This window comes from Chanos chanos, chromosome 8 (genome assembly GCF_902362185.1).
Source record: "Chanos chanos chromosome 8, fChaCha1.1, whole genome shotgun sequence".
Lineage (NCBI taxonomy): Eukaryota > Metazoa > Chordata > Actinopteri > Gonorynchiformes > Chanidae > Chanos > Chanos chanos.
In genome coordinates this window covers 10,380,344-10,405,258 of record NC_044502.1, presented here as the reverse complement: position 1 = coordinate 10,405,258, position 24,915 = coordinate 10,380,344, and the positions used below count along the sequence as shown (strand labels likewise).

General features: G+C 41.6%; 1 protein-coding gene and 1 non-coding gene across 3 annotated transcripts in view; one reads left to right on the top strand and one right to left on the bottom strand.

The window, feature by feature from the left end:
• The window catches only part of rab11fip4b (RAB11 family interacting protein 4 (class II) b), a 34,337-nt gene extending 10,104 nt beyond the window's left edge, over nucleotides 1–24,233 (top strand). The window contains exons 3-13 of one of the 2 annotated variants that reach the window (XM_030782431.1): nucleotides 103–294; nucleotides 1,386–1,520; nucleotides 3,092–3,127; nucleotides 4,448–4,547; nucleotides 4,890–4,993; nucleotides 5,290–5,430; nucleotides 5,779–5,860; nucleotides 6,358–6,495; nucleotides 6,861–7,019; nucleotides 8,773–8,916; nucleotides 24,144–24,233. In XM_030782431.1, the coding sequence (XP_030638291.1) occupies nucleotides 103–294; nucleotides 1,386–1,520; nucleotides 3,092–3,127; nucleotides 4,448–4,547; nucleotides 4,890–4,993; nucleotides 5,290–5,430; nucleotides 5,779–5,860; nucleotides 6,358–6,495; nucleotides 6,861–7,019; nucleotides 8,773–8,916; nucleotides 24,144–24,149 (1,237 nt within the window). In that variant the 3' untranslated portion in view covers nucleotides 24,150–24,233. Of the gene's footprint in view, nucleotides 1–102; nucleotides 295–1,385; nucleotides 1,521–3,091; nucleotides 3,128–4,447; nucleotides 4,548–4,889; nucleotides 4,994–5,289; nucleotides 5,431–5,778; nucleotides 5,861–6,357; nucleotides 6,496–6,860; nucleotides 7,020–8,772; nucleotides 8,917–9,054; nucleotides 11,795–24,143 lie in introns of those variants that run through there. The other variant, XM_030782430.1, reaches the window with a different exon arrangement.
• On the bottom strand, nucleotides 15,584–15,655 carry trnag-ucc (transfer RNA glycine (anticodon UCC)). Its single transcript has one exon. It is a non-coding gene; the product is annotated as a tRNA-Gly (tRNA).
• Nucleotides 24,234–24,915: the final 682 nt, after the last annotated feature.

The following is a 24,915-nucleotide window of genomic DNA, read 5'->3' as shown; positions in this document are numbered from 1 at the left end:
CTGTTTACCTGTTTGACGGAAAGAACGCTAACATAAATGAAATAGTGTTGTCTGTCATTGTTAAAAGCAATAACTCACTGGATGCTGCTGTTGCTATTGTAGATACGGTCAGATGAACATGAACCCGTCGGTGACCTCTGACCTTTCCACGCGCTCCTCCGCCTCTCTAAACGAAGAGCAGTTTGAGGACTATGGAGAGGGGGACGATGTGGAGTTCACTCCCAGCAGCCCGTGTCTGGATGATGAGGCGCGGACCAATGGTTACTCAGACCTCGGATCCTCTGTGTCCTCCAGGTTAGACCATAGCTGGGCCATTGACTTCCATTACGAACCTTTTAAAGTGCAAATCTGCATGTGTTTTTATATTTTAAAGGACATGACCTTCTTCCTTCCTCTTGAGTCTTGTAACCTCATGTTACTCTTTGTGTGTGTGTGTGTGTGTGTGTGTGTGTGTATGTGTGTCTGTGGGTGTGTATGTGTGTGTATGTGTGTATCTGTGTGTGTGAGTGTGTCTGTGTGTGTGTATGTGTGTCTGTGTGTGTATCTGTGTCTGTGTGTGTATGTGTGTGTGTATGTGTGTGTATGTGTGTGCGTGCACCACTATGCGAATGAACCTCAAACTCATTACTGTTGATTCCTGACTGGAACTATGCAGTCAAAGCCCCGTGGGGGTTTAGCTGATGTATTCTAATCCCATATTCAAAAGGATTCATTCAGAATGAAAGAGCCAATTGATCATAATACCAAAAGCCTAACAGTATTACACTCGCTTTATTTTTTTTAGTGTGGTCATTCCCTCGTGGATTATGAAATCATGACTTGAAATAACATTAGTCTTATACCGTGGAAAACCGTTTTAAAATTTAATCAAGTCATTATTTACTTTTAAAACTAACTTTTAGCTGGACACACATCCTAGATTTAATAAAACCACAATGCAGACTCTCACGCACACACAGACACACATCTGCACCAACAGCTTGTCACCAGGCTTTTCCAAGCAAGTCTCCTTAGTGGCAATCTGTCCCATTCTGTTGCCCTGGTCTGATTGTCAGTTACATCGACGGAAATTGGCAGACGGCCAAATCAATGGGCCCTAAATCCTCACGCCCTGGCCGTACCGTTTTAACACGTGTCCCAGCCACCTCTTAAAACCTGCTTTTAAAAACTGGCAGTGCTTTTCAATGCCGAAGTCAATCTGTACCGACCTGCCAGACTAACATCAACACTCGTTTAAAGACACACATCACCGGAAATGACTCGCAGTTTGTCTCCGGGTCGGCGGGATCGGGCCGTGGGTTCTCCAGAGTTGTCGTATACCTTTATTTATGTCTCGCTGTCTTCTGTCTGACTGTGTGCTTTTTTTTAAACCTGTCTCTCCACAGCGCCGGTCAAACCCCACGCAAGGTGCGAACCGTGTATAACAACGAGATGATGGACGTGTACTGCTCTCACTGCTGTAAAAAAGTCAGTCTGCTCAATGACCTGGAGGCCAGACTGAAGAACCTCAAAGCCAACAGGTGATTCACAGCTGATCATGGTTCAGAGCCACACAGTCAGAAAGTTTAGTTTTTGGGGGGGTTTTTTTAGATATTTTTTTATTATAGAGCCTCAGCAACAGAATGTGCTTTGCCTTGTCTATCTGCGCCCGTCACGTGGACTCCATCAAATTTCAATGGGTGGAAAGATTTGGAGTGGACGAGTAATAGAGTGAATATTGGAGAGCAGAGGAGCAGCCCGTGGATCTCTCTGCTGAGTGTTTGCATGACTAATGATTCACTCTTTCTCTCAAGGCCCACTCGCCTCTCTACTTTGGGACCCATCACGGCCTTATTTGATGTTCAGAGCAGCTATACACTTAACTATTCAAATAAAGTCACACACTTCTCCTCTCTCTCTCTCTCTCTGTCTCTCTGTCTCTCTCTCTGCTTTGTGTGTGTGCGTGTGCGTGTGTGTGTGTGTGTGTGTGTGCTTGTGAGGGAGAGATAGAGAGAAGCGGATTGCCAAGGTCCAGCAGTTACAATGATGCATAAAAGACTCAGACAGTTTGATATATTTTTTGCTGATGGTGCGATTCTCAGTATTCCTCCCTGCAGCACCTGAATTTTTTTTTTTTTTTTAAACCCCCAACCAGGTTTTTCCTCATTAAGGTCTCTTTATCTGAGGAACCTGGTAAAGAATGGAAAGGGAAACAAGAGATTGCACTGAGATAAAGAGGATGTGTTATCAGTGAAGGACTTTGTGAAATGAGATAAAGAGAATGGATAAAGGTATAAGAACTAGAGTTTGAGTAAGGACAGAATTGGACTAATGGAAAAGAAGGATTGAATGGGATGGAAACAGGCTTACTCAGCAGGCAGGAGAGAGAGAGAGAGAGAGAGAGAGAGAGAGAGAGAGAGAGAGAAATGCAGCAGTTCAGTACCTCAAGCTGTCACCAAAGAATAAGCCGCTAATACAGTTGTGTCCTCACGGTATGTGTATGGAGGAGAGAGAGAGAAAGAGAGAGAGAGACAGAGAGAGAGAGACAGAGAGAGAGAGAGAGGGAGAGAGAGAGAGAGAGAGAGAGGGAGGAAGGAAGGAATGGAGGGAGGGGGAGAGAGAGAGTAAATATCTCTCTCTCTCTCTCTCCATTTCTTTGTGTACGTGAATATATTGATTTGTTTATTGAAACAAAGACATGTGTGGACTGGAGATCAAAATTTCTCGCTCGGCAAGACCTGAGAATGCAGGAGACCTCGTGCACCCTGAGGGAGAGAGATTTCATTAACATTGAGATGCCCTTCAACTTTTTTTTTTTTTCCCTTTCTCTTCCTGCAAATTGCTTTTCTATGCCTCTATCCCTCTGCAAATCAGAAAGCAATTATGTATCTGATTCATAAATGGAAAAACCTCTGGGGATTTATAAATAACACTCTGGAGAAATCTGCAACAGTGAACTGATCTAAATCTAAAACCGAGTTCCTTGTCCTAAACATTGTTTGAAACTTTTACTTTAGATCGTAAAGATGGTGTTTACTCTCGTAAAGTACGCAAAAGCAGCCGTTACGAATGTTGCATTTGCGTAACATACTCTCTTTTTCTTGTCTTTCAGCCCAAACAGAAAAATCTCCAGCACTGCCTTTGGAAGGTGGGTCATTCACTTGTTGTGCCTATGCTTTGTTTACTTATTCTGACGTGAGGTTAATCATTACCATCATGTGGAAGTCAACACACGTGTAGACTATGACCCGCTGAATTAGACTAATGGGGAATGAATTTTAATCTTAATTTAATCTAATGTGGCATAAGAGAGAGCGAAGGATACGGGATGAATGTCATTTTAAATGGCCCTGGCGTCAGCCTGAGACTGAGATCTTCTCAATTAGTTTAGATCGAATACTTTTTTTTTCCTGACCTTCTGATCTTCAAGTGCCAACTGCTAGTAAGATCGCAAAAAAAAAAAAAAAAAAAAAAAAAAGCATTTCCATTCGAACTAAAACCAGTTAGCGCTCCGTCGCCCATAAACTGAAGCCGCGGTTACCGATACCCTCCGTAGTGTGTGATGAGAAAAAAATAACGACGCGATGAAATAATATTGAGATGTCGACGCGTATAATGGCATGAGTTGAGTCCCGCTGAGTGGTCTGAGTGGTGACTGTCTTTGCTCCCAAGGCGCTTTGCTTTCATTTCCATCCCACTGAATCACAGTGACAGGCAGCAAATGGCCTGATCTATGCCTGCCACCGCTGTTCACGGCTCTTTCTCTCTTCACCCTCTTCCCATCAGAAAACAATCTCAGTAATGGAACCAACCATCTGAAGTCATCACATTAGCTAGTGGGAAATAAAAGATAAAAAATAAAAAGCGCTGTGACACTGTGGCAGCTCAGTCCTGTGTGTGTGTGTGTGTGTGTGTGTGTGTGTGTGTGTGTGTGTGTGTGTGTGTTCGTTTATGAGTGGGTGGGTATGCTGTAAGTTGGAGCTGAAGTAAGTGGGACATGAGAGAGGAAACCCTCTGTGCATGTGTGTGTGTGTGTGTGTGTGTGTGTGGGTTGGACTGGACGATGCTACAGCTCTCTCGCAAGCTCAGTAGTAGGTCAGTTTCCCTCACCAGCTCACGCTCTGCAGTACCGCAGAAGACGAGCAGCAGGCAACGTGTAACTTAACTTGTTTAGTTCGACACGGTCGCAGTACGTTACGAAGGCTGCGTTTGTAAATGTACATCAGTGAGATGGTTTGGATCTATTCCCCAGCGTAAGAAGGGAGATAACACACAATAGCTGCGGGACTGAGCGGAGGTGAGAGGCATATTTTATGAACAGCGTTAAGTGTTATGCCATGTTCTGTATACAGAGATCAGATAGAAGAGGCTTTGGTGCAGTGTCTCTTTCTCTATTGCAGTGGGTGAACTCACATGACTGCCTGTGTTTATGTGTGTGTGTGTGTGTGTGTGTGTGTGTGTGTCGCAGGCAGCTGCTCCACCACAGCAACATCAGCAGCAGTAACGGCAGCACAGAGGACCTGTTCAGAGACAGCATTGACTCCTGTGATGTGGATATTACAGAGAAGGTACAGTAACTGGACGGGAATCTCTTAAGACTCGGCTCCCTGAGAGCTTGGCTTTCTTTCAAACGACGGTTCACGCTCATCCTTCGACCAAGCAGACAGATACAGGAATTGCTTTTTACTGAACGGAGAACAGTGAAACGAGTCTTGAATACAAGTACAAGCTGGGGTTACTTGAATTATAATGTTTGCATTGTCGTGTTAACGTTGATATGAATTATGCTTGTCGTTTCTGAGGATCTGTTTTAAGACTGGTTTGAGAGCTAATTCCAAGACTATAGTATCATAATGGAATTTTCCCTGGAGTGCAGTTTGAAATGCTTGTTTTTACCTCCACCTACACAGGTGAGTCACTTGGAGAAGAAAGTGACCGAGCTTGAAAATGAATATCTGATGAGTGGAGATGTGAAGTCTAAGCTGAAGCAGGAGAACACACAGCTAGTTCACAGGTAAAACACAGATACACACACACACATCAACATTTGATGTGTGAGATGCATTTCTTTGAAATAGGCAGGGTTCAGGAATGAATATGGGAATAAATATTGACGTTAATAAATATTTAACTGCACACCTGAAAAATAACCGCACAGATGACAATATTTGTTTGAATGTAGTTCCATCTTGCATCTTGCATGGAACTACATGTGACACTACATGTGACACTATTCCATGTGGCATACATGTGTTTAATTGTTTAGACATAAATTGTCTTATTCTATGGTATAATGTTGTGTGTACACAGGGTTCATGAACTGGAGGAGCAGCTGAAGGACCAGGAGGCCCGAGCAGAGCAGAACATGGAGGCGGAGTTGAGGAGACACAGAGAGGCCTACAGCAGGATGGAGAGAGAGAAAAACGTAGAAATCGAGCTACTCAACAGCCGGTACGTACAGACACACTCAGTCACGGCCCACAACGAGAACTCTAGCGAGGAAAATCATCGTGAGAAACTTGAGAAAGCGGTGACGACGACAGTCTGAGACAGACTGAGTAGCATCAAGTCGATGGACGGATACCAAAAGGCATCTGGCTCCAATTTTATAATCTCATATTCAAGAAAGATACATCGCTTAATAATGCTGTGAAATTCTGTTTTGAGATGTATCGTCATCTCCATTTTCTTTGGATGCAACATTTCTTTGAGGAATATTCACATTTGATTTTTATATAGCTATTGTATATAACTGTCCCTTCTCTGTGCCAAACTCACTCCTACCTCCTTCATACTCAGAGTGCAGCAGCTAGAAGAGGAGAATAGGGAAATGACCATTCACCTGAACAGACTGAAATGTCAAACAGAGAAACTGGATGAAGTAGGTCTTATTTTATCCTCACAACACATGGTTAGATCACTCAGTAATGATGCACATACTCATACATGCACATATCATGTTAAAATATATCTCGGCTGCCTCAGACTGTGCGAAATACTCAAATGAGCTCTGACTAAATATTGACACATACATGAAAGCTATCTTTGCTTTATGAAAATGTGTGGAGGCTGTGTTTGCAGTACATCTTGTCATCTCAGTTTTATTAAAACGTGCGAATGCTGTCGCGTCCAGGCAATCACTACCACCTGCTAATTTCAGAATATGCAGAATCCAAGCGTAAGATGCTGCTATACCGAAAGATCAGTAAAGTATTTTGCTTAACTAACCAGTCAAAAGTCTAGCGTTGTATGCCCACATAATGTGAATAATATACAATATGAAAGCAGGCAGGGGAGCAAGACCGCACAGTGTTGTTTTAAATGTAAATCTGCGTATGAAGGTGTGGGTGGGTTTTACATGTTCGCGTGCCTTTGCAGGAAAAACAGCGCATGACAGATAAATTGGAGGACACCAGCTTGCGACTGAAGGATGAAATGGATCTCTACAGGAAGATGATGGACAAGCTGCGGCAGAACAGGCAGGAGTTCCAAAAAGAGAGGGAGGCAATGCAGGAGGTGGGCCCTCACTTGTACATTAAGACTGTGTCCACCAATTAGAAGACAGGCTGTTTGTTATCATGCCATACATGAACCATCATGTCTACGGCGCTTTGTAGGCCATAGGTCTCCAGCAACACGCCCAGTGCTTGGGGTTTAAGTTATTAAGATGTTTTATGGCGCCAAAATCCAATAAATTTCCTCACATGTTACAGCTTTTGGAGACGGGTAATTCAATCCGCGGGGCCAAAAACAAAATCCATCGGAGCCAAAGCGACACCGCGGTTGTGACGCGCCAAACACGGAGAGAAACCGACATGAACCTAAGCAGAGCATAAAAAAAAAAATAAACTTGTTTGCTTTCCGCTCCTCTCACCTTTTAGCTGATTGAAGACTTGAGGAGAGAACTGGAACATCTCCAGCTGTATAAGCTGGAGACGGAGAGGTCAGGATGCGGCCGATTTCCCTCCACCGGCACGTCAGAGATCAGCGCTAAGACCCGGGAGTCCGAGCTGGAGCAGGAAGTCAAGAGGCTCAAACAGGTGAGAATGCCGTTTAGGTGTGCGTGCTCAATAACTTAATCACTGGATACTAAAAGTCGCCACCTGTTATCACATACTGAGGTCATCTGGTCCTTAGCTCTTAACGTTTTGGTTGGATGGATTTTGAAGAGATTTTACCATTAAGGCTCAAAAGATTGTCTTATTTGAACCTTTAAAATGACTGTGCTTTTGGTTCTGGTTGTGCTGAATGATTACAGTCTAACCTCTGTACAGGTTTTATGATGTAACAATGACAGCATTAACCTTTTCCCAAAGGTTCTCTCTTTGTTGAGACCAGTACCGGTGGCTGACTATGTGAAACTGACATGTGCAGAAACGAAGATGGAAGAGATAATATTTGAAGATGACCGTTCACTTTACATTGTTGCTTTGATACAAAATAATTTGAAGTAAAACAAAACAAGAGAGAGTATTAATCCAAAAAGAAAACATCAAACAAATGAAGTACAAGATTCCTGAGTTTGATGTCACACTGTAAACCTCATAGTCAAAAGACCCATGTCTCATCAGCCACACCGACAGGCCTGTGTCACCAGATATTAACACACACACACACACACACACACACACACACACACACACAGACTAAAAAAAAGGAATTACTAGAGTAAAACAACGAGAATAAAAGAAAGTAATTAAAATGGAAACTCAAACTTAAATGATGGCTCCTCCAATGACGTTACAGCCATTTGCAGCCGTCCACAGGAAGAAACATGTGCAGCGTTCCTTTAATGAACACACATTACGTCTTTTGGTGCTATGGCACTGTCCTGAGTGCTGAGAGACATTGTTTCCGATACTGCTGTTGTCACAGGCAGTCAGGTCACGTTGCTCTGTGGGCACAGCTGTTTACCTTTCCCATATTCAGAGACAAGGCCCAGTGTAAACATGAGACAACGATAAGCCGTTGAACTTGTATAAGATCCTCTCTGTGATAAAACGGATAAAAAATACTTCTGTTCACGCCCGTCTACACTTCTGTAATGCACGACGTTGGATCTCAGTTTTACAGTCCTTAACTGCCTTATTATCGAAAGACAGAAAGACAGGCGGAAAGAAAGAAAACATTGCTAGCTAGCATACATGGTTGTGCAAAGGATGAACAGAAGTTCAACATGAACCTGTACTTGTCACTGATGTTCATCTTTAAGACAAAAAAAAACCCCAAACCAACAGCATTTTAGAATATGTTACTCCACGGAAAGACCACATCACTCTGGTTATTTTCCATTTTTCTGCCTTGTGTATTTGGCAATTTATTTCACAGGACATTCCCCCAGAATTTCTGCATCTTGTGTCTACTGGGGCACGACTCCGTCACAGTCTGAGGGTAAACTGAGTTTTCTGTGACCTGTGAACTTCCCATTAACCACTAATAACATCATTGAATGTCCTTAAACGTGAACTTAAAGATGACTGAATGTAGAAAATCACTTCATGTCATGCAATAACATAAAATAATGCTTCTTTTTGTCAAGTAGGTTTTAGATACATATTTTTCATTCAGATTCATTTAGAGAGGCATCACAGTAGTGGCCAGTCTAATTTAACCTGCTTACACTGACTCATGATAGCTCAAGAAAGAAGATGGTTCAATATCTTCAATGGGCAAGTCATAGAAAATGGTCACTATCACCATCCTCTGAGTGGCTCCAGCCACTGAACAAAACCAGTCTCAGGCAACCTTCATAGACTTCATAGACTCATAACCATCTCTTAATTTGATTTACAGGAAAACCAGAAGTTACGAGAACAGAACGAGGAGCTGAACGGCCAGATTCTCAGCTTGAGTCTCCACGAGGCTAAGAACCTTTTTGCTACCCAGACAAAAGCACAGTCGTTGGCCGCGGAGATTGACAGCGCTTCCCGTGATGAGGTAAAATTTAGACTTGTAGACTGAAATTGAAATGAATAACTTATCTTTAATCATAGGAAATACTCTTCTCATGGAATAATCCACATCCAGTTTCTGTTTGTGTCTAATCTTAAATTTGATTTAAAATCATTTCCACAGTTAATGGATGCCCTGAAAGAACAAGAAGAGATCAACTTTCGTCTCAGGCAATACATGGACAAGATTATATTATCCATTTTGGACCATAACCCTTCCATTCTGGAAATCAAAAATTAAAAAAACAACAACAAAAAAACACACACACACACACAGATGGGACGAACAAGGCAGTCGTTACACTGAATATATAGCTCCCCCTGCTGCCCTGGGGATGAACTGCGTACTTTCTGGAACGTTGGGAGGCCCGCCTTGACATGACATGACATTTCTGAATATTACTGTGTCAGTGAACTCTGTATGCACTTTTTGAGGAAAGAGACACTTTTGTCATTGTTGCTGCTGTTCAGTTCATGGGATTCCTAACTGGAAAGGCATTATATGCGTTTAAACATGCAGGCTAGACTGAGGATGTCTAACACTGAGTATGCATGCTGTTCCTAGGTTACTGGGTAGTGCGTGCACTACACCAAGGTATATTTGCACAAAGAAGGGCATAAAAAGGGATTTAAGAAACAAACATACAAAAAGATTGAATTCTTTATGTATCGCAGCTCCATAACTAGGTGCTTCATACAGTCGGTTTATAGAGAGACAGGGTGGCCAGTTATCCATTCTCTGTGAAAAGCAAGATGATCTGGTGCGACGTGAGTTGGTTTGCGTGTGTACCGTATGTGGGGGGGAGCTCAATGCAAGTTTGGCTGAGACGTTTCTCGGGTTCGTTAAACTGGAAAGGAAAGAAAAGGAAAGAAGAGAGAGAAGCTGTTGTTTCCAGAGTTGAAAAAAAAAAAAAAGCATGCCTCATTAAGTCCATTTTGAGAGCCACAAGATCATCTTGTTTTGACACAGATATAATAAACCATGCTTATACACAAATTAATAGCATCTGCCAGTGAAATGGTTCAGTTAAAAAAAAACACAACACAACAACTTGTAAAAAACGACCTACAATCAGAACCATTAAGGGAATTTTTTTGTTTTTGTTCTGTTTTGTTTTTTGTTTTTCTGAACTGGAATCAATAGAACTGGAAAAAGAGATTTATACAGTGTTATGCAGTTAAGCCTAAACCATTCAGGAAGCCAGTTGAAAGCATGATGGAGACACAGTAAGTTGAACAGTTATGGGCGTAGATTCCAGTGCACAGGCACATGAATGTACTGTTTATGTGAACGTAAAAAAAAAAGAAAACAAAACAAAACCAATAGCTTTGCATTTGTATATTTATAGTTGAGTCTACGTACAATAATTTAAAAAAATGCTTGTAACTCTAAACATTTTGTGTTTGCACAGTCATACTGTAAATGGCCATGGTTATAAGGGCTGTTAAAAAAAGGGAAAACTATACTGAATGGGTTCACAAGCTTATTTTCTGTTGTCTCCATCTGGAGTTACGGTTTGTTTTCCTATAGTTCATTCAGTTGCGGGGATGGGAATATTTGCCAAGTTGCTATGCTAGCTCTATCTGGTGTTGCTATAGCAATTCTCAAGATATGCTGTTCTGATCTTTTGATCTGATGGGTCTCCTTTTGCACTCATTAACAGAAAAAAGTCCTGTTCTCTGCATTTCACGAATGTGGCGGGATTTCAGTTCATCTAACTGTGATTAATATCCGAAACATTTAAAAAAACAAACAAACAAAAAAAAAACCAATCTAGTGAAAATGGAGATATGAATATGTGCCCTGACAAATTTCAGATCCTAGTTTTGCTGCCTGAATGTTGTTCTTCATGTGGCTATGTAGTACTTGAGCCTTTTCATCACTTGAATTGTTTGTAAAAATGGCACAAATCATTTTTTTTTTTAGAATTTGTTTTTCTTTAATCAGTATCTGCACATTATTTTCTTGTAAATGTTGTACACATTTAGTCACTTGTATTCAATGTGCCACTTATCACTTTTACATAAGCTTTAGTCTTTTATACAGTGTCTCACAAAATGGGAAGATACCTTTACTACACTTGTATCTTTGTATAGTTGTATGGTTGAGGGAACACATTTTTGTAAGTTCATTTTTGTTATTATCATTTCCAGGGTTTTTCCCATTACTTCTTACTGGTACTCTCTGCAAACTCATCACCCAGAACTCATCTCAGCTGCTGGTTTATGACACTGCTACACCGCCTGTGTCTCTCAGATTTTTTTTTTTTTCTCTTTTTGAATGACATTAGACAGAGGTTCTGGTGTCTCTTGCACTTTTAATTTTCTTTTCTTGGTCCCTTGCTTAAGATGGTCATCAAAGTTTGACCAACTCACATTTAGATTTTGGTACAGTTCAAAGATGCCCTCATAAAAGAGAGAGAGAGAGAGAGAGAGAGAGAGAGACTGCGTCAGAAATACTGTTGCTTTGTTATCTACAGACACTGTTTTTAATAAGGCATATTCATCTCTAGTGGATGGTGTAGGGTCTTGTATGTATGGCAAGAATATCCACTTTTCATGGATCCAGACAGGTTTGTTTTTCTAAGACAATTTTACAGATCTGTCCTAAATACATTTCAGCAGTGGTGTGAATCTCAAAGCAGTAAACCAAACACCGCAGAATGTGATGTTTTCAGATATGTTTTTTTTTTTTGTCTTTCTTTCTTGAATCTTAACAGAACTCCTCAAAAAATGAGATTCTCATTTCTTTTTCGAAGTGATTTTGATGTACTCATTGAACTGTATCATAAGATTTCCTTAAGCGTAACAAAAACATAATAAGACACCTCTTTCATGAGTTTTGAAATAAATTGTGAAGAACACTTCACAGCATTTTTGTTCCCTTGCTGTTCAGCATTGCTACCTGTTATTATGGTTCATCGTTTTCATTTACTATTAAATAATCTATCAAAGTTTAGATGAAGCCTGAAAAAGAGTGAGAAAATGAAAATCAGTTACAAGTTTTACAATTCATGTCTCCGTCATTGACGTCATGAGTGTATGACGTCAGTTGCCTTATTATTATTATTTATCGGAGGCAATTTTCCGTAAGTTCTGGAGTTCATGTTCTGCATCCAGGATTTTATCATGCGCGGTCAGCGTGCACCGAATCAAAACATATCTCATTCAAATTATTATCTGAATAAAGAAGAGAATATCTCTCTGAACTGAACCCCTGTAAAAAGAATTGAACGATTTTCGGAGAATTTTTGCTAAAGATGAGCACAGCAGCCTAAATTCTCCTTTTTCCAACTGGAGTAATCACACGGTTAAAGCATTTCAGCGCTGAGCACTGACACCCCCCAACACACACACCAACAGAATTAAAATAATAAAGATACTTGTGGAAAATACCGTGAAGCTGCAGAAGTTATTGTAGGCCTTCATATACTATATGTGACATAATAAGTGCAAACAATTTACCAAACAGAGTAGGCCTAAATCAACAATCGGTGGTGGGATATCTCCCTAAGGCGGTCGTTGCTAAATCGGAGAACTGTTGCTAACGCTAAAAGGAGAACGAGGATGGCGAATGTGAGGTGAGAGTGAACAAAAGAGTAAACGGAATACAAATAATATGGGCATAGAACCCCCCCTAAATCTCCGGACAAAAGCCCGCCAGTGCCAAGCCCACCTGTAAATGGTGTGGGTTTAGATGTACAGCATGTGGAATGTGTGGCAGACATGAGCGCCAATGTTAACAGCCATAAGTGCCTCCGTTTCAGTTGACCATATGCAAGCTGCAGTGACATTTCCTGGCGACAAGATGTTCCAGGCGATCCAGGGAAGGACAGACCTGATCAAGCTGTATTAAAAAGTTTCCTGTACAAATATTTATAAGCGAAAGTGAGTACATGGTATAACGGCCGAGACTGGTAGAATGCAGCTGTCTAGTAAATGTGGCCTTTTGTTTTGCATGCCGAACGTTCGGGCAAACAGACATCAAATGTGGATATGATGATGGATGGAAACACATACTTGAAAAAGGCAATAATTTAAACTAATATGTATGGGGCACTTCGAGAATGTGGTAAAATGGAAAGAGGGGGAGAGAAAGACCGTTACTGGACGGGAAATTTCCACGTTGAAGAATACAGATCAGTTAGCTGGAAATCGTTACTACGTGTCTGGTGTCATCGACATGCTTGACCGAGAGAAAATGTACGGGCTGGGCACTAGCGCTTTACACATACGAGCAATTCTGCCATGACTGTTTCCAAGCTATATGCTAATATGGTAAATGTTCAACTGGAATTCCGAGTTCATTTTGGTCCTCAGCAGTCAAGCGTTGTGATAAAGATTAACTGCATAAATGCATGAATAGATTTCAGTCAATCTAAAATTAGGGCGAACTGTGGTACGTGTCCAAAGACTGCACACGTTGCCGGCTAATTACAGGGGCTTGGTTTTTTAAAATTCGTACTCTAACATTCAGGATGCTGACATCATATAGGCTAGCCTAGATGTCCCCACAAAGTACACTCAGAATATGATGAAAGTAATATTTCATTAATTCTATATGACACATAAGACACACAAATTACACGAAAACCCGTATGATTTAATGCTGACATGAGTGTTTTCTCCCTTTGTGAGACAGAGGAGAGAAATTAGTGACAAGTGAGAGAGGATGACACAAGTAGCACCCCGGTCTAGGCTGTCTATACATGTTCCCACTGACACTGTTCGTTTGGAAGTGGGTCCAGAAAAGAAGATGAGAATTCCACAAAAATTCAGTAAGTTTAAATGGAGCAAAGGTAGGAAAAAAGAGGATTCCCCATTAATGGTTGCAACCACACTCTTTCAATCCCTGTCAATGGGAGAGGAAGACTGGGACAAGGAAATAGAGGAGTTTTCATTAGAAATGGAAGCACAGAAAGCAACACTCCATCAGGCTCCTTATGGTGAGTTGACTATTCTTCTCATACTGATGGCAAGGGTCTGATTAAATGAACCTGTGAATACATTACATCAGAGCATTTTGTGCAAGCTGTTTTTGTTTGTTTGTTTGTTGCAGTCTGCAAAATTCTGTAGGACTGAAATGATACACTCAAACACACAGCTGTCAACTAGAATGTTATAATTTTTTTTTTTTTTTTTTTTTTGCCAGGTCCTGAAGATGAATTGAATCAGGTTCTGGTGGAAGTCAGTGGGAATAGTGTCCAGAACAATAATTCAGATTCTGAACAGACCCACTACAGCCCAGCTTTTCACCATGTGCCACCCATTAAGCGGGTTCGCCACATCCACTACATCGTGGAGGACCAGTTTGTTGATGCTGAAGAATAAGGTCATGTCTCATTCCTTCTCTCCATCATGTTCTCTCTTCCCCGCAAAATTGTAAAACAGTTTATTTTTATTCTTCAACTGTTATTGTTTTGCCTCATCAGAGAGTGGGGGAATTCTTCTGTGGACTTTGGAGCTTACTTAATTCAACACAGTACTGCTTTTGTTTATCTCAATTATAACACGAAGGCTAAAATGTTTCACAAGTCAAGTTTTTACAAGTACTCTTTATTCGGATAAACACTGTCGTTTATATTTCACAGTTCTAAACTCTTAATTCTTCTTTTAAAAAAAAATTCATTTCTTCAGTGCAAGAAATTCTTTTCTTCAGCATACAATCATTTCATTGGCTTTATTATTCATAAACAGAGATTTTGTCTGAGTGCAGTTATTTCAGTAGGATAATTAATGGAGAGATGGAAAGACTGAAGCTGACCATGTACATGATTCACTCTGCACATCTATTTTGTAATCTCATTTCATTTGTTTGGATTATTTTAATACAAATGTGCTGCACTTCTATAAAACTTCATTTGTGAGAGCAGTAAGAAAGAGGTAAAATGCAATGTCCTAGGTTTTTGTTTTATGTGTTAGTAGAAAAAAAATCTTTTAAAAAAAGGCTTAAAAATTTCTCTTTTTTTCTGTTTGCATGGAATGGCCTGTGTTGCACTGAAACAGAGTTGAAGCCCTGAAGTCCTTGGGTTTGATTGTAGATCGTTTGAAGGTTTTTGAAAGTGTAAAATATGTAGACCTGTGAGAGAGTGGAAATAAATGTTATCTTCAAATTTCATTGCTTTGGTTTTTTTTATATTTCTAATGAGGGATTTACAAAGAATCTTAAATTACTTTGCAGGATTAACTCACCAGCAGAAATTGTGTAATTAACTCAGTGTCCTCTTGATGGCGGTATTTGTGTAACTACAAGACCGTTCTGATGAAGCCAAAAAGCATCCACGTGATCCATGTCAAGTTTATTAGATAGCTTCTCTGTCTTAAAGGTAATTCAGAACTGTGCTTGTAAGTTAAGTTAAGTTTCAGTGATTGCACACACACACTGTGAACAGCGAGCAGTGAATTTGTCCTCTGCATTTAACCCATCCAACACACCAGTAGTGAACACACACCAGACGCGGGTCCAGTGGGCAGCCTCCTTGGTGAGCGCCCAGGGAGCATTGGGGTTAAGTGCCTTGCTCAAGGGCACACAGCCGTGGATGTTAGGCCTGGGAATCGAACCGGCAAACCGCAGTCACAAGCCCGGTTCTCTACCCTTTAGACCACGGCTGCCCAAACAGAAGCCTCAAATGGTCTTGGGAGTAAAGCTGAACTGCGTTGGCCGGGAATCTAACCCGGGTCAACTGCTTGGAAGGCAGCTATGCTCACCACTATACCACCAACACTGAGAGTCTTTGTAACCAAAATGTTTCTCTCGGGATGATTAATCTGATCATAAATAGGGAAAACATGAAATTCCACTTGTGGAGTTCTTGCAAAATAGAGTACTTTACGCTTCAGCAGATTGACATTGAAGCAAATATATAGGAGTTTACCTGATAACATTTTAGCATTACCGGAATGTTAACTCAGTGTGAGAGGGGTATGCTTATTGGTTGCTTATTGGTTAGAGAAATAATTAAGACAGGTCATAGTTTTTGTTTATCTGTTTACTGAAGTTGCAGTGGACTTAAAAACGTGTTAGATACATTACTTTTTTTAAACTCTGTTTGGGCTGTGTTGGGGTCACATGTCATGCACTCTCAGGTTAAGGCCAATCACCATTTATTTAGGAACAAGCTGCTTTTCCCTCCCAGTTTTGCCCAGGCATGGCATGTTGGTCTTCTTGCTGCCCTGGTGACAAACACTGTGTTCTTATACACTCCAAGGCAGAGTACTCATGGCTCAACTATTTTTCTCTTCTAAATAACATTTAATGGGACGTCTCATCTTTTTACTAAGTGAATGAAAACAGATTTAGCTCTTGGGAGATGAGGTAATGATATATATCAGATTATGACAACATTTGATTGGGCGTCTATAAAAAGGTTGCCACGTCAACTAAGCTGTCAGTCACGGTTTTGACAGTGCTGTTTACTTCAGGAAACACCCTAGGGTTTCATTATGTGATTAACAAGTCGTATCCTCACAAAAAGCGCCATAAAGCAACACACTATTGTTCCAAAAGACATGCCAGGTTTCAGAAAATCAAACAGACTCATGCCATGTCCTCTAATATTGACATAACAGGCCCTTGGATTTCCGCTAAGTTTTCTTTGGACTGACCCAAATCTTGGACCGGCCGCATGTGCAGACCAATGGCATCCTGTGATGTTAGCCACATTTAGCCGGTGTGGTTTCAGAGCTTGCGTAGACCATAGCTTCATTTGACTAGAGTCGAGCGACAAACCTGAACCTACTGCAGACTTGAATGAATTTTTGATCAATTTGACAGTGTTGGTGGCTTCTGGCAGAGTTAACCCCTTCTGGAAGGCAGCTGACATGTGTTTATAGGTAGAGGGTGGCTCCAGTGCTAAATATAAGTTGCATTCCAACAATAGGGATCACACAGCAAAGAAGCGTAGTTTGAGGCACTTGTGCCCTCCATATGCCATAACCTACTGGATCTAGGTCAAAAAGATACTCGGTTTTGAGGTGAGAGGGCATGATGGAGGAAAGTTGAAATTTCCAGTCTGGCAGTCGAATCTGTGGAAATACCTGGCAAAGAGTGCAAAACACAAGAGGATGTTAGCATCTTAACCAAACACTATTGCCCAACTGGAACAGCCAGATGTTGGTGCAATAATGGCCAGCCTTTACCCTGCAACGAAAGCTTCCAGCATTTTTTTTTTTTCATCAGGTGTTACAGAGCTAATAGGAAGGTTTTTTTTTTGTTTTTGTTTTTTTTGATATCATGGTTTGATATCATGGGTCCTAGTTTTTAGACTCAACAATTTTTTTTTTTTAGGTTTTAAAAATGCAGTAGGTCTCAAAACTGCAAGCATGATGGTAAGTCTTCTCATTCATGTCTCTTCATAAAATTATTTTAAAAGATAATTTAGGTAATATTAATAGAAATTGAATTAAAATTCACATATAAAATTTCTAGAGATGCTTTGCTAAATGTGGTAGTCATATGCTCTTGTAGTAAGTTTGAGGTACTCTTTTCATGATATGTTTTGCAGATATTCAGAAAAAAGCGTTCAGTACCATGCCATATACATGAAACATTTCCCATACATCCCCAATCGCACATTTCGTAGAAATCTTTTTTTTAGTTTTGTGGCCTGCAGGAGTGCGTGAGGTTGTGGTTGGCTGGTAGGATGCAGTGAAAGAGCAGACCCAGAAGGGGGCAGTAGCGCCCTGGGCCCAGGGTTGGCCTGTTTAGATGCAGGGCTCGTCAGAGGGAAGCAGCGCAGTGAGCCGTGACGCCTGTCTAGCACAGAACCAGTTGGATGTCTGGGTCAAGGTGCTGGATAATGAGGCCTCCACAGACTGGACAAACGGGCCTGTTAGAGACTGCAATAGCAGAGCGAGGGAGATTTAGATAAAGAAGGTGGTGGTTGGTTCTGTGTGCGTGTGGTGGTGGTGGTGGGGGGGGGGGTCTCATATATTACACTATGAGTTTACACTTTTTAAAATTTGATTATGTTATTTATGTTTTTTCTTATCACATTCTGGTGTATTCTGGGCATTGGCTGGTGTCTGTGATGGCTTTTGTAGGGTCAGTGGTAATGTAGAGTGTTGCAGTGAAGGGTCAGTGGTAATGTAGAGTGTTGCAGTGAAGTGTCAATGGTAATGTAGAGTGTTGCAGTGAAGTGTCAATGGTAATGTGGAGTGTTGCAGTGAAGTGTCAGTGGTAATGTAGAGTGTAGCAGTGTAGGGTCAGTGGTAATGTAGAGTGTTGCAGTGAAGGGTCAGTGGTAATGTAGAGTGTTGCAGTGAAGTGTCAATGGTAATGTAGAGTGTTGCAGTGAAGTGTCAGTGGTAATGTAGAGTGTTGCAGTGAAAGGTCAGTGGTAATGTGGAGTGTTGCAGTGAAGGGTCAGTGGTAATGTAGAGTGTTGCAGTGAAGGGTCAGTGGTAATGTAGAGTGTTGCAGTGAAAGGTCAGTGGTAATGTGGAGTGTTGCAGTGAAGGGTCAGTGGTAATGTAGAGTGTTGCAGTGAAGGGTCAGTGGTTATGTGGAGTGTTGCGGTGAAGGGTCAGTGGTAATGTAGAGTGTTGCAGTGAAGGGTCAGCGGTAATGTAGAGTGTTGCAGTGAAGGGTCAGTGGTTATGTGGAGTGTTGCGGTGAAGGGTCAGTGGTAATGTAGAGTGTTGCAGTGAAGTGTCAGTGGTAATGTAGAGTGTTGCAGTGAAGGGTCAGTGGTAATGTAGAGTGTTGCAGTGAAGGGTCAGTGGTAATGTAGAGTGTTGCAGTGAAGGGTCAGTGGTAATGTAGAGTGTTGCAGTGAAGGGTCAGTGGTAATGTAGAGTGTTGCAGTGAAGGGTCAGTGGTAATGTAGAGTGTTGCAGTGAAGGGTTAGTGGTAATGTAGAGTGTTGCAATGAAGGGTCAGCGGTAATGTAGAGTGTTGCAGTGAAGGGTCAGTGGTAATGTAGAGTGTTGCAGTGAAGGGTCAGTGGTAATGTGGAGTGTTGCAGTGAAGGGTCAGTGGTAATGTAGAGTGTTGCAGTGAAGTGTCAGTGGTAATGTAGAGTGTTGCAGTGTAGGGTCAGTGGTAATGTAGAGTGTTGCAGTGAAGGGTCAGTGGTAATGTAGAGTGTTGCAGTGAAGGGTCAGTGGTAATGTAGAGTGTTGCAGTGAAGGGTCAGTGGTAATGTAGAGTGTTGCAGTGAAGGGTCAGTGGTAATGTAGAGTGTTGCAGTGAAGGGTCAGTGGTAATGTAGAGTGTTGCAGTGAAGGGTCAGTGGTAATGTAGAGTGTTGCAGTGAAGAGTCAGTGGTAATGTAGAGTGTAGCAGTGAAGCAGCAACTCTAACGCTGTTCTTTACAGTGTTCTTTGCAGCATCCGGTAATATTCCAGAATGACTCCATGGTTCTTTGAACACAAAGGTCAGCTGTGAGACCCCACTAAGATGTGATCACTGTTTATAGTGGCTACTGTTATACTTCGGTGCCAAACCTGAGGTTCATCATTTACAGATAAATGCGTGATTAAATATAGCTCAGTGCATCGGTATGCGTCTTTTCAGTCTTGGGTAAGCAGTGTCACAACTACGAACGATGATGTTACACGGTTCATCAGCAGATTAACACGTTTAGCTAATTACATCGGAATGTTGCCAGTCAGTAATTCAAGTGGTCTGTGCAGTAATGAGAATATCCTCTCTCTCTGTGAATTGAGAAATAGTACTTCCCCAGGTAACTGAAAATGTTTTTATGCCCGCCAGCTTTGCTTAACAACTGCAGCAGGATCATATGGAGACTTGGCTAATGACTAACTCTTATCACATAATCAGTCCTATACGCAGATATACTGACCACGAGCAACAGCTGTTTTATAGCTTTCAGCACATATTCAGATTTTTCCCAAGCCTGACATAAAGCACAGTTTAAAGAGACATATCTCTCTACCCGAATGTTTTTCCCTTTTTTTTCAATTTTTTTTTCTCTCTCTCTCTCTCTCTCTTTTTTTTTTTTTTTTTTGATTGGTGTCGTTAAAAACTCATCATGATCTGGATTCGAGAGACCCGTCCATGGCCGCGCATAACCGTATCTGTTCCGTCCCCGCGTACTAGCACCTTCTGTTAGGCCGAGAGGTTGGGAGTCGTTCAGGGCGCAGGAGAGTGGCTTTTGATCGTCATGCAGAACCCCACATCCTCATTCCCAGGATTAGTGCTCTGACAAGGGCAACACCTCCCACACAGACAGAACAGGACACAGAAGAGTGGAATGTACTTTTTTTTTTTCCTTTTTTATGAATCACTCACAGCTGTCTAATCCCAATCTTTAGCTGCTTCTTCTTCTTCTTCTTTTTTTTCTTTTTTTTAATATCTTCTTTGAGTAATATTGTACTCATAACCGGTCATTCGTTTCCTTTTTTCGCTTGGGTTTGGTCTCTTTCTTCTTCCTTCCTGGAGTTGGTGGGGTTCTGGTAAGGAGATTTTGTAAGTCTGAACAAAGAACTAAACTAAAACGTTAGCGGCGTAGGTCAAAGATGAACCAGTGCTCAGATAGTCCTTATACGCCTTGGCTATTATGGTGACAATAAGTAAAATCTTCCCAATGTGTGGTAGCCTCCGTGTAAAAATGGTGTTTGATTAGAACAGTACCTTAAAAGAGGATACCTTTATTTTCCTTGGCACATTATGGTTTATTCAGTATTGCTTCATGGCATGTCCAACCCAATAACTGAATCCAGGACAGGCAAGGTCATTCCTTATGATGTAGTGCTGGTAGGTGTGGGTGACCTCCTTCACTCCTAAACAAAGGCAGCGAGAGGGAGGGAGGGAGAAACTCAAATCACTGGTGCTTGCCCTACATTCCTCCTCCCTTAGCTGTGTGTAGGGAGATCACTTGACACACATACAATCGCGCACGCACACTCACACACACACACTCACACACACACACCCTCTCACCTACACACAGGCAGTCATAGGTACATGCTGTGTAAGTCCTGAGTATACACGACGCACACATTCAACATCTTAGTCACACAGTTAGTCTGTAGCTGATAGCGACACTGCTGGTGGTCTATTTTACTGTCTTCCACTAGTAGACAACACAGCTCAGATTAAAGAATGGTAAGTGTGTGTTTCTGTGACAAGTCAAAGACAGCATTTGCTAATTAACTGCGGAGTCTTCGCCTCAAACTGTTTGATGTCTTCGCGAGGCAGCGCTTTGTGGATTTTGATTTTTTTTTATTTGGTTATGGATTGCAGACAAAATTGTTTTCGTTCTTAGGTCTAGAGACCACATCAGTCAGAGAGATAAATGGTATCTTTGAAGACAGCCTGGAAAGGCGACACAGTAAGAGAAGAGTTGATACCAACTGATTTTGCAGAGGAAACTTTGGGAGAATTTTAGAGAATTTTATTTCCTCTCTGTGAGAACTTTGTTCATCAGTTATGTAATGCAAATGTAATTACAGTTGATCATATTGAGGGTTTTTTTTCCTTTTTTTTTTTTTTTTTCTTTTCCCAATAAATCAGCCTGTAGGCACATGTTTTTGAAACATTCTCTTGTCCTCTCTAATCTAGTAAAACAAGACCTTTCTCTTTAAACCCAATTCCTTAAAACTTGGGAATCGCTCCACTGGGGCGTCGTCTTAAGTGTGACGTGTCCAAACGCTTTGTATGCACCTCGCACTACACTTAAGGCGTAATTCGCTGATTAATGTACAACCCAAGCGGTGAGGCAGATGGTGATTCTATCAGGAGAGACCGAGCAGGGTGGGAGTGGCCGGGGCGACGTGTAGAATGTGTCGTTCCGATTATGGAAAATTCAGCCTGGAATTTCTGTGATTAGAAGTTATAATCGAAGATTTGCTCTTGTTTTGATTATCATCCATGGGATTTCACTCGTCAGAGTGAAGACAGCTAAAAGCTAGTGCATCATTGTCCACAAAGTTAAGTAACTGCCACCGCGGCACCCGTGGATCTCGGTGGATCTTTGGTAGAACTTTCTGCTTAATGCTGATTCAGAACCGGATTGCTCTACTCGAGTCCTAAATAGCAGAAGACCTATTTGAAATATACACTCTGGGCAATGTTTTGTGATTGACTGGCCTACTCATACTGGTTCTCTCATTTGCCTTCTGAGAATTAGCCTAGATGTAAATCTGCTGGCAAAGCATAGAGTTGCAGACTCATTTGGGTTGGTTTTTTTTTTTTTTTCTCCTGCCCTCCCCCCCTTCTTCTTTCTAAAAACGTTAGAAATGCATGGGTTGTAAATTTGACCAGAGGTGGATGTTTGCATGAGTCTGAAAAAGTCATGCAAGCCTCAGGATACAACACCTGATACCAGCAAGCAGGTAACTGCCTGCTCAGATGGGTATATGCTGGGAGGCTACAAGGCAGTGCTAAGGCCTCACTGTAATATATCACATTGCACCTGAAAGAACCCACATCACTGCTCTTCCTGATGGCTTGTGTGTTTTTTTTTCCTCTGTCTTTACATTTGGGGGGGGGAAAAAAAAACAGGCTCAATCATTTATTTATTTATTTATTTTGTTAGAGGAACAACACAGGAACCCCTGCTGCTCAGCTCAGGTTGGATTAGTCGTGACACTTCGGGCAGAATACAGAAGCACAGTGTATGATGTGTAAAACACTTTTCAAAGATGCAAATGCCTACAAAACCAAACCACAAAAGAAAACATTTCATAAATCAGAATGGTTATAAACATAACACGTTCCAAAGCACCCAACGCCACATAACCCATATGTTTATTTATATCAGACGAAGTTCAAATTAATTCGTATTTTTTTTAGTGTGTTGTATTTTTTTTGCAGAATATTCCATTTGGGTCTAGGGAAACTGCTAAGGAGCTAGTGTTTCATAGTATTAGGGGTGGAGTTCATAGATCGGAACATCTTTTGGATCTTGGAGCTGAAGGCAATGATGAATCTGTGAATAGTGAAAAGAGATCCAGAGGCTCTGACTCATTGGCCCTCTCAGTCCCCAGACCAAAACTGGGCGTGAGTGGAAACCTGTCACAGGAGATGGATAGGGGCCCAGCCCCGACCTCAGTGTACCTGTGCCAAGGTCCTCAGGCGGCGTTGACGGAGGCAGATGGTATTCCTTTATGACAGACACATATTCCCTGCCAGTATTAATTACCAGCAATTCCCTATCAAGTGGTTTTTGAAGAGATGATGACGTCAGACAACCGCATGCCAAATGAATATCGCTCACAGACGTCTATGTAACTGTCGTCCAGTTTGCTTGTCATCTTCAAAGGTGTCGAACTCCATCCTGAGACGTTAAACAAGCACCGGCCGTGTTTGAAATCAGAAAGACGATCGGACTGGATGAGTTGGACGTCGTTCAATAGGGGTTGGAGTAAACAAACACATCATCTACACGTGGTCTTTTGACTGCTGGTTAATCCATATTAAATAAGCTGCGCTAATGAAGCCTGAAACGCTGTCAGGGTCAAACAGCGAGTGGATAAAATGCAAATTGGGACTAAGAGGCGTGTGACGATGATTCCATTTATTATGAAGAGCTTTGTCTTTCACACACCTCCACTGAGAACCAAAGCTTTTCTCATCCCAAGAGCCAACTGAAGCTGTATGAGCAAGTACTTTGAAGCATTAATAATACAACAAACAAGTATGCATGTCCACACACTCAAACTCCTACCAGTTTGTGGTAGGTGTTTTCTTTTTTTTTTTTTTCTTTTTTAACAAAGTTAACAAACGGAGCCACTTCATCTATTGATTTGAAATTGTTATTCTACTGCTGTTTGAGGCAATGCTGTGTTTGTGGAAGAAGTAGGATCAATGATTACAAAAACAACAACTTTTGCTCAACTCATAAACAAAGAATTTGTCTCATTCAGTCCTGTTTTAGCAGACGAGCTCTACTGTGTGCGTGTGGGGGGAGAGATGACAAGGTTTCTAATATCTAGCAGTTATTTTACCTCTGGCCTCGCCTAGACTAGACTAGTGCCCACACATAACGCAATACTCCATTCAGTCACATAAGTGGGATCAGATCATGTAAGTTTCTTAGTTATCTTATCAAAGACTCTGAAGTGAAAACTAGCGTAGGGTCGACACTGAAGAAAAACTTAAGAAAGCCCTCTCTAGAACTTTGCCATTGCTTGATGAATCCTATGTCCTCAGAGGTTCCAAGGTTAATGCTTGCTTTCTCTCTCTCTCTCTCTCTCTCTCTCTCTCTCTCTCTCTCTCTCTCTCTCTCTGTCTTGGCTCCATGCCAGAGCTGACAGATTTAGAGGAGGTGCAGGTCTATTTTCTCCACCTGGACAAATGAGACAGAAACTCAAGCCTTCGCCACACAACTCCTCCGGAGAGACACTTCCGCGTAAAAGGTCAGGCCCGTGACCCTGGAGCTAAGGTTCGTTTACAGCGAAAGCCAAACCTGAGAGGTCAGTTGTTTTGAGCCAAACAGTGTTTGGGACCTCTGGGATCTCGTCCAATCAGCACACAGATGTGCCGTTTCTTCGTTACGTATGCATTTGTGAATCAGTGAACCTGTTCCAGAGTTCAAATTTAAAGGGAAATCTCCGAGGAGTTTTCGATTGAGATGTTTAACACACAAATAGGCTAACTGACAAGAGGGTTGGCTGATTTATAATTGCTCAATTACCCGGTCACTCAAATGAGATGAAACGACACGCGATATTCTGTGCCCTTTGGTAATTCTGTGGGGTTAATAACTGCTAGGATTACATGGGCTACAGTATGTACAGTAAGTCTCAATAGCAGAGACACGGATTTGACACTGTTCCTGTCAGCCTACCTCTTTCTGATCCTCTTGTCTGCCAGATTCAATTAAAAACAATGAGTCCAGACATGTTTTTACTTATCCACATGCTGAAATACATTTTACAAAGCAGCAGACACAAGCAGTTAAATGTGAGGCCGCAGTGCCATGGGTTTACTGTACACTTGGCAATCCACATAACAGTTAGGTAGACATCAAAGGTTTACTTCAATACAAAATGTCTTATCCATACTTAACTTGTGTAA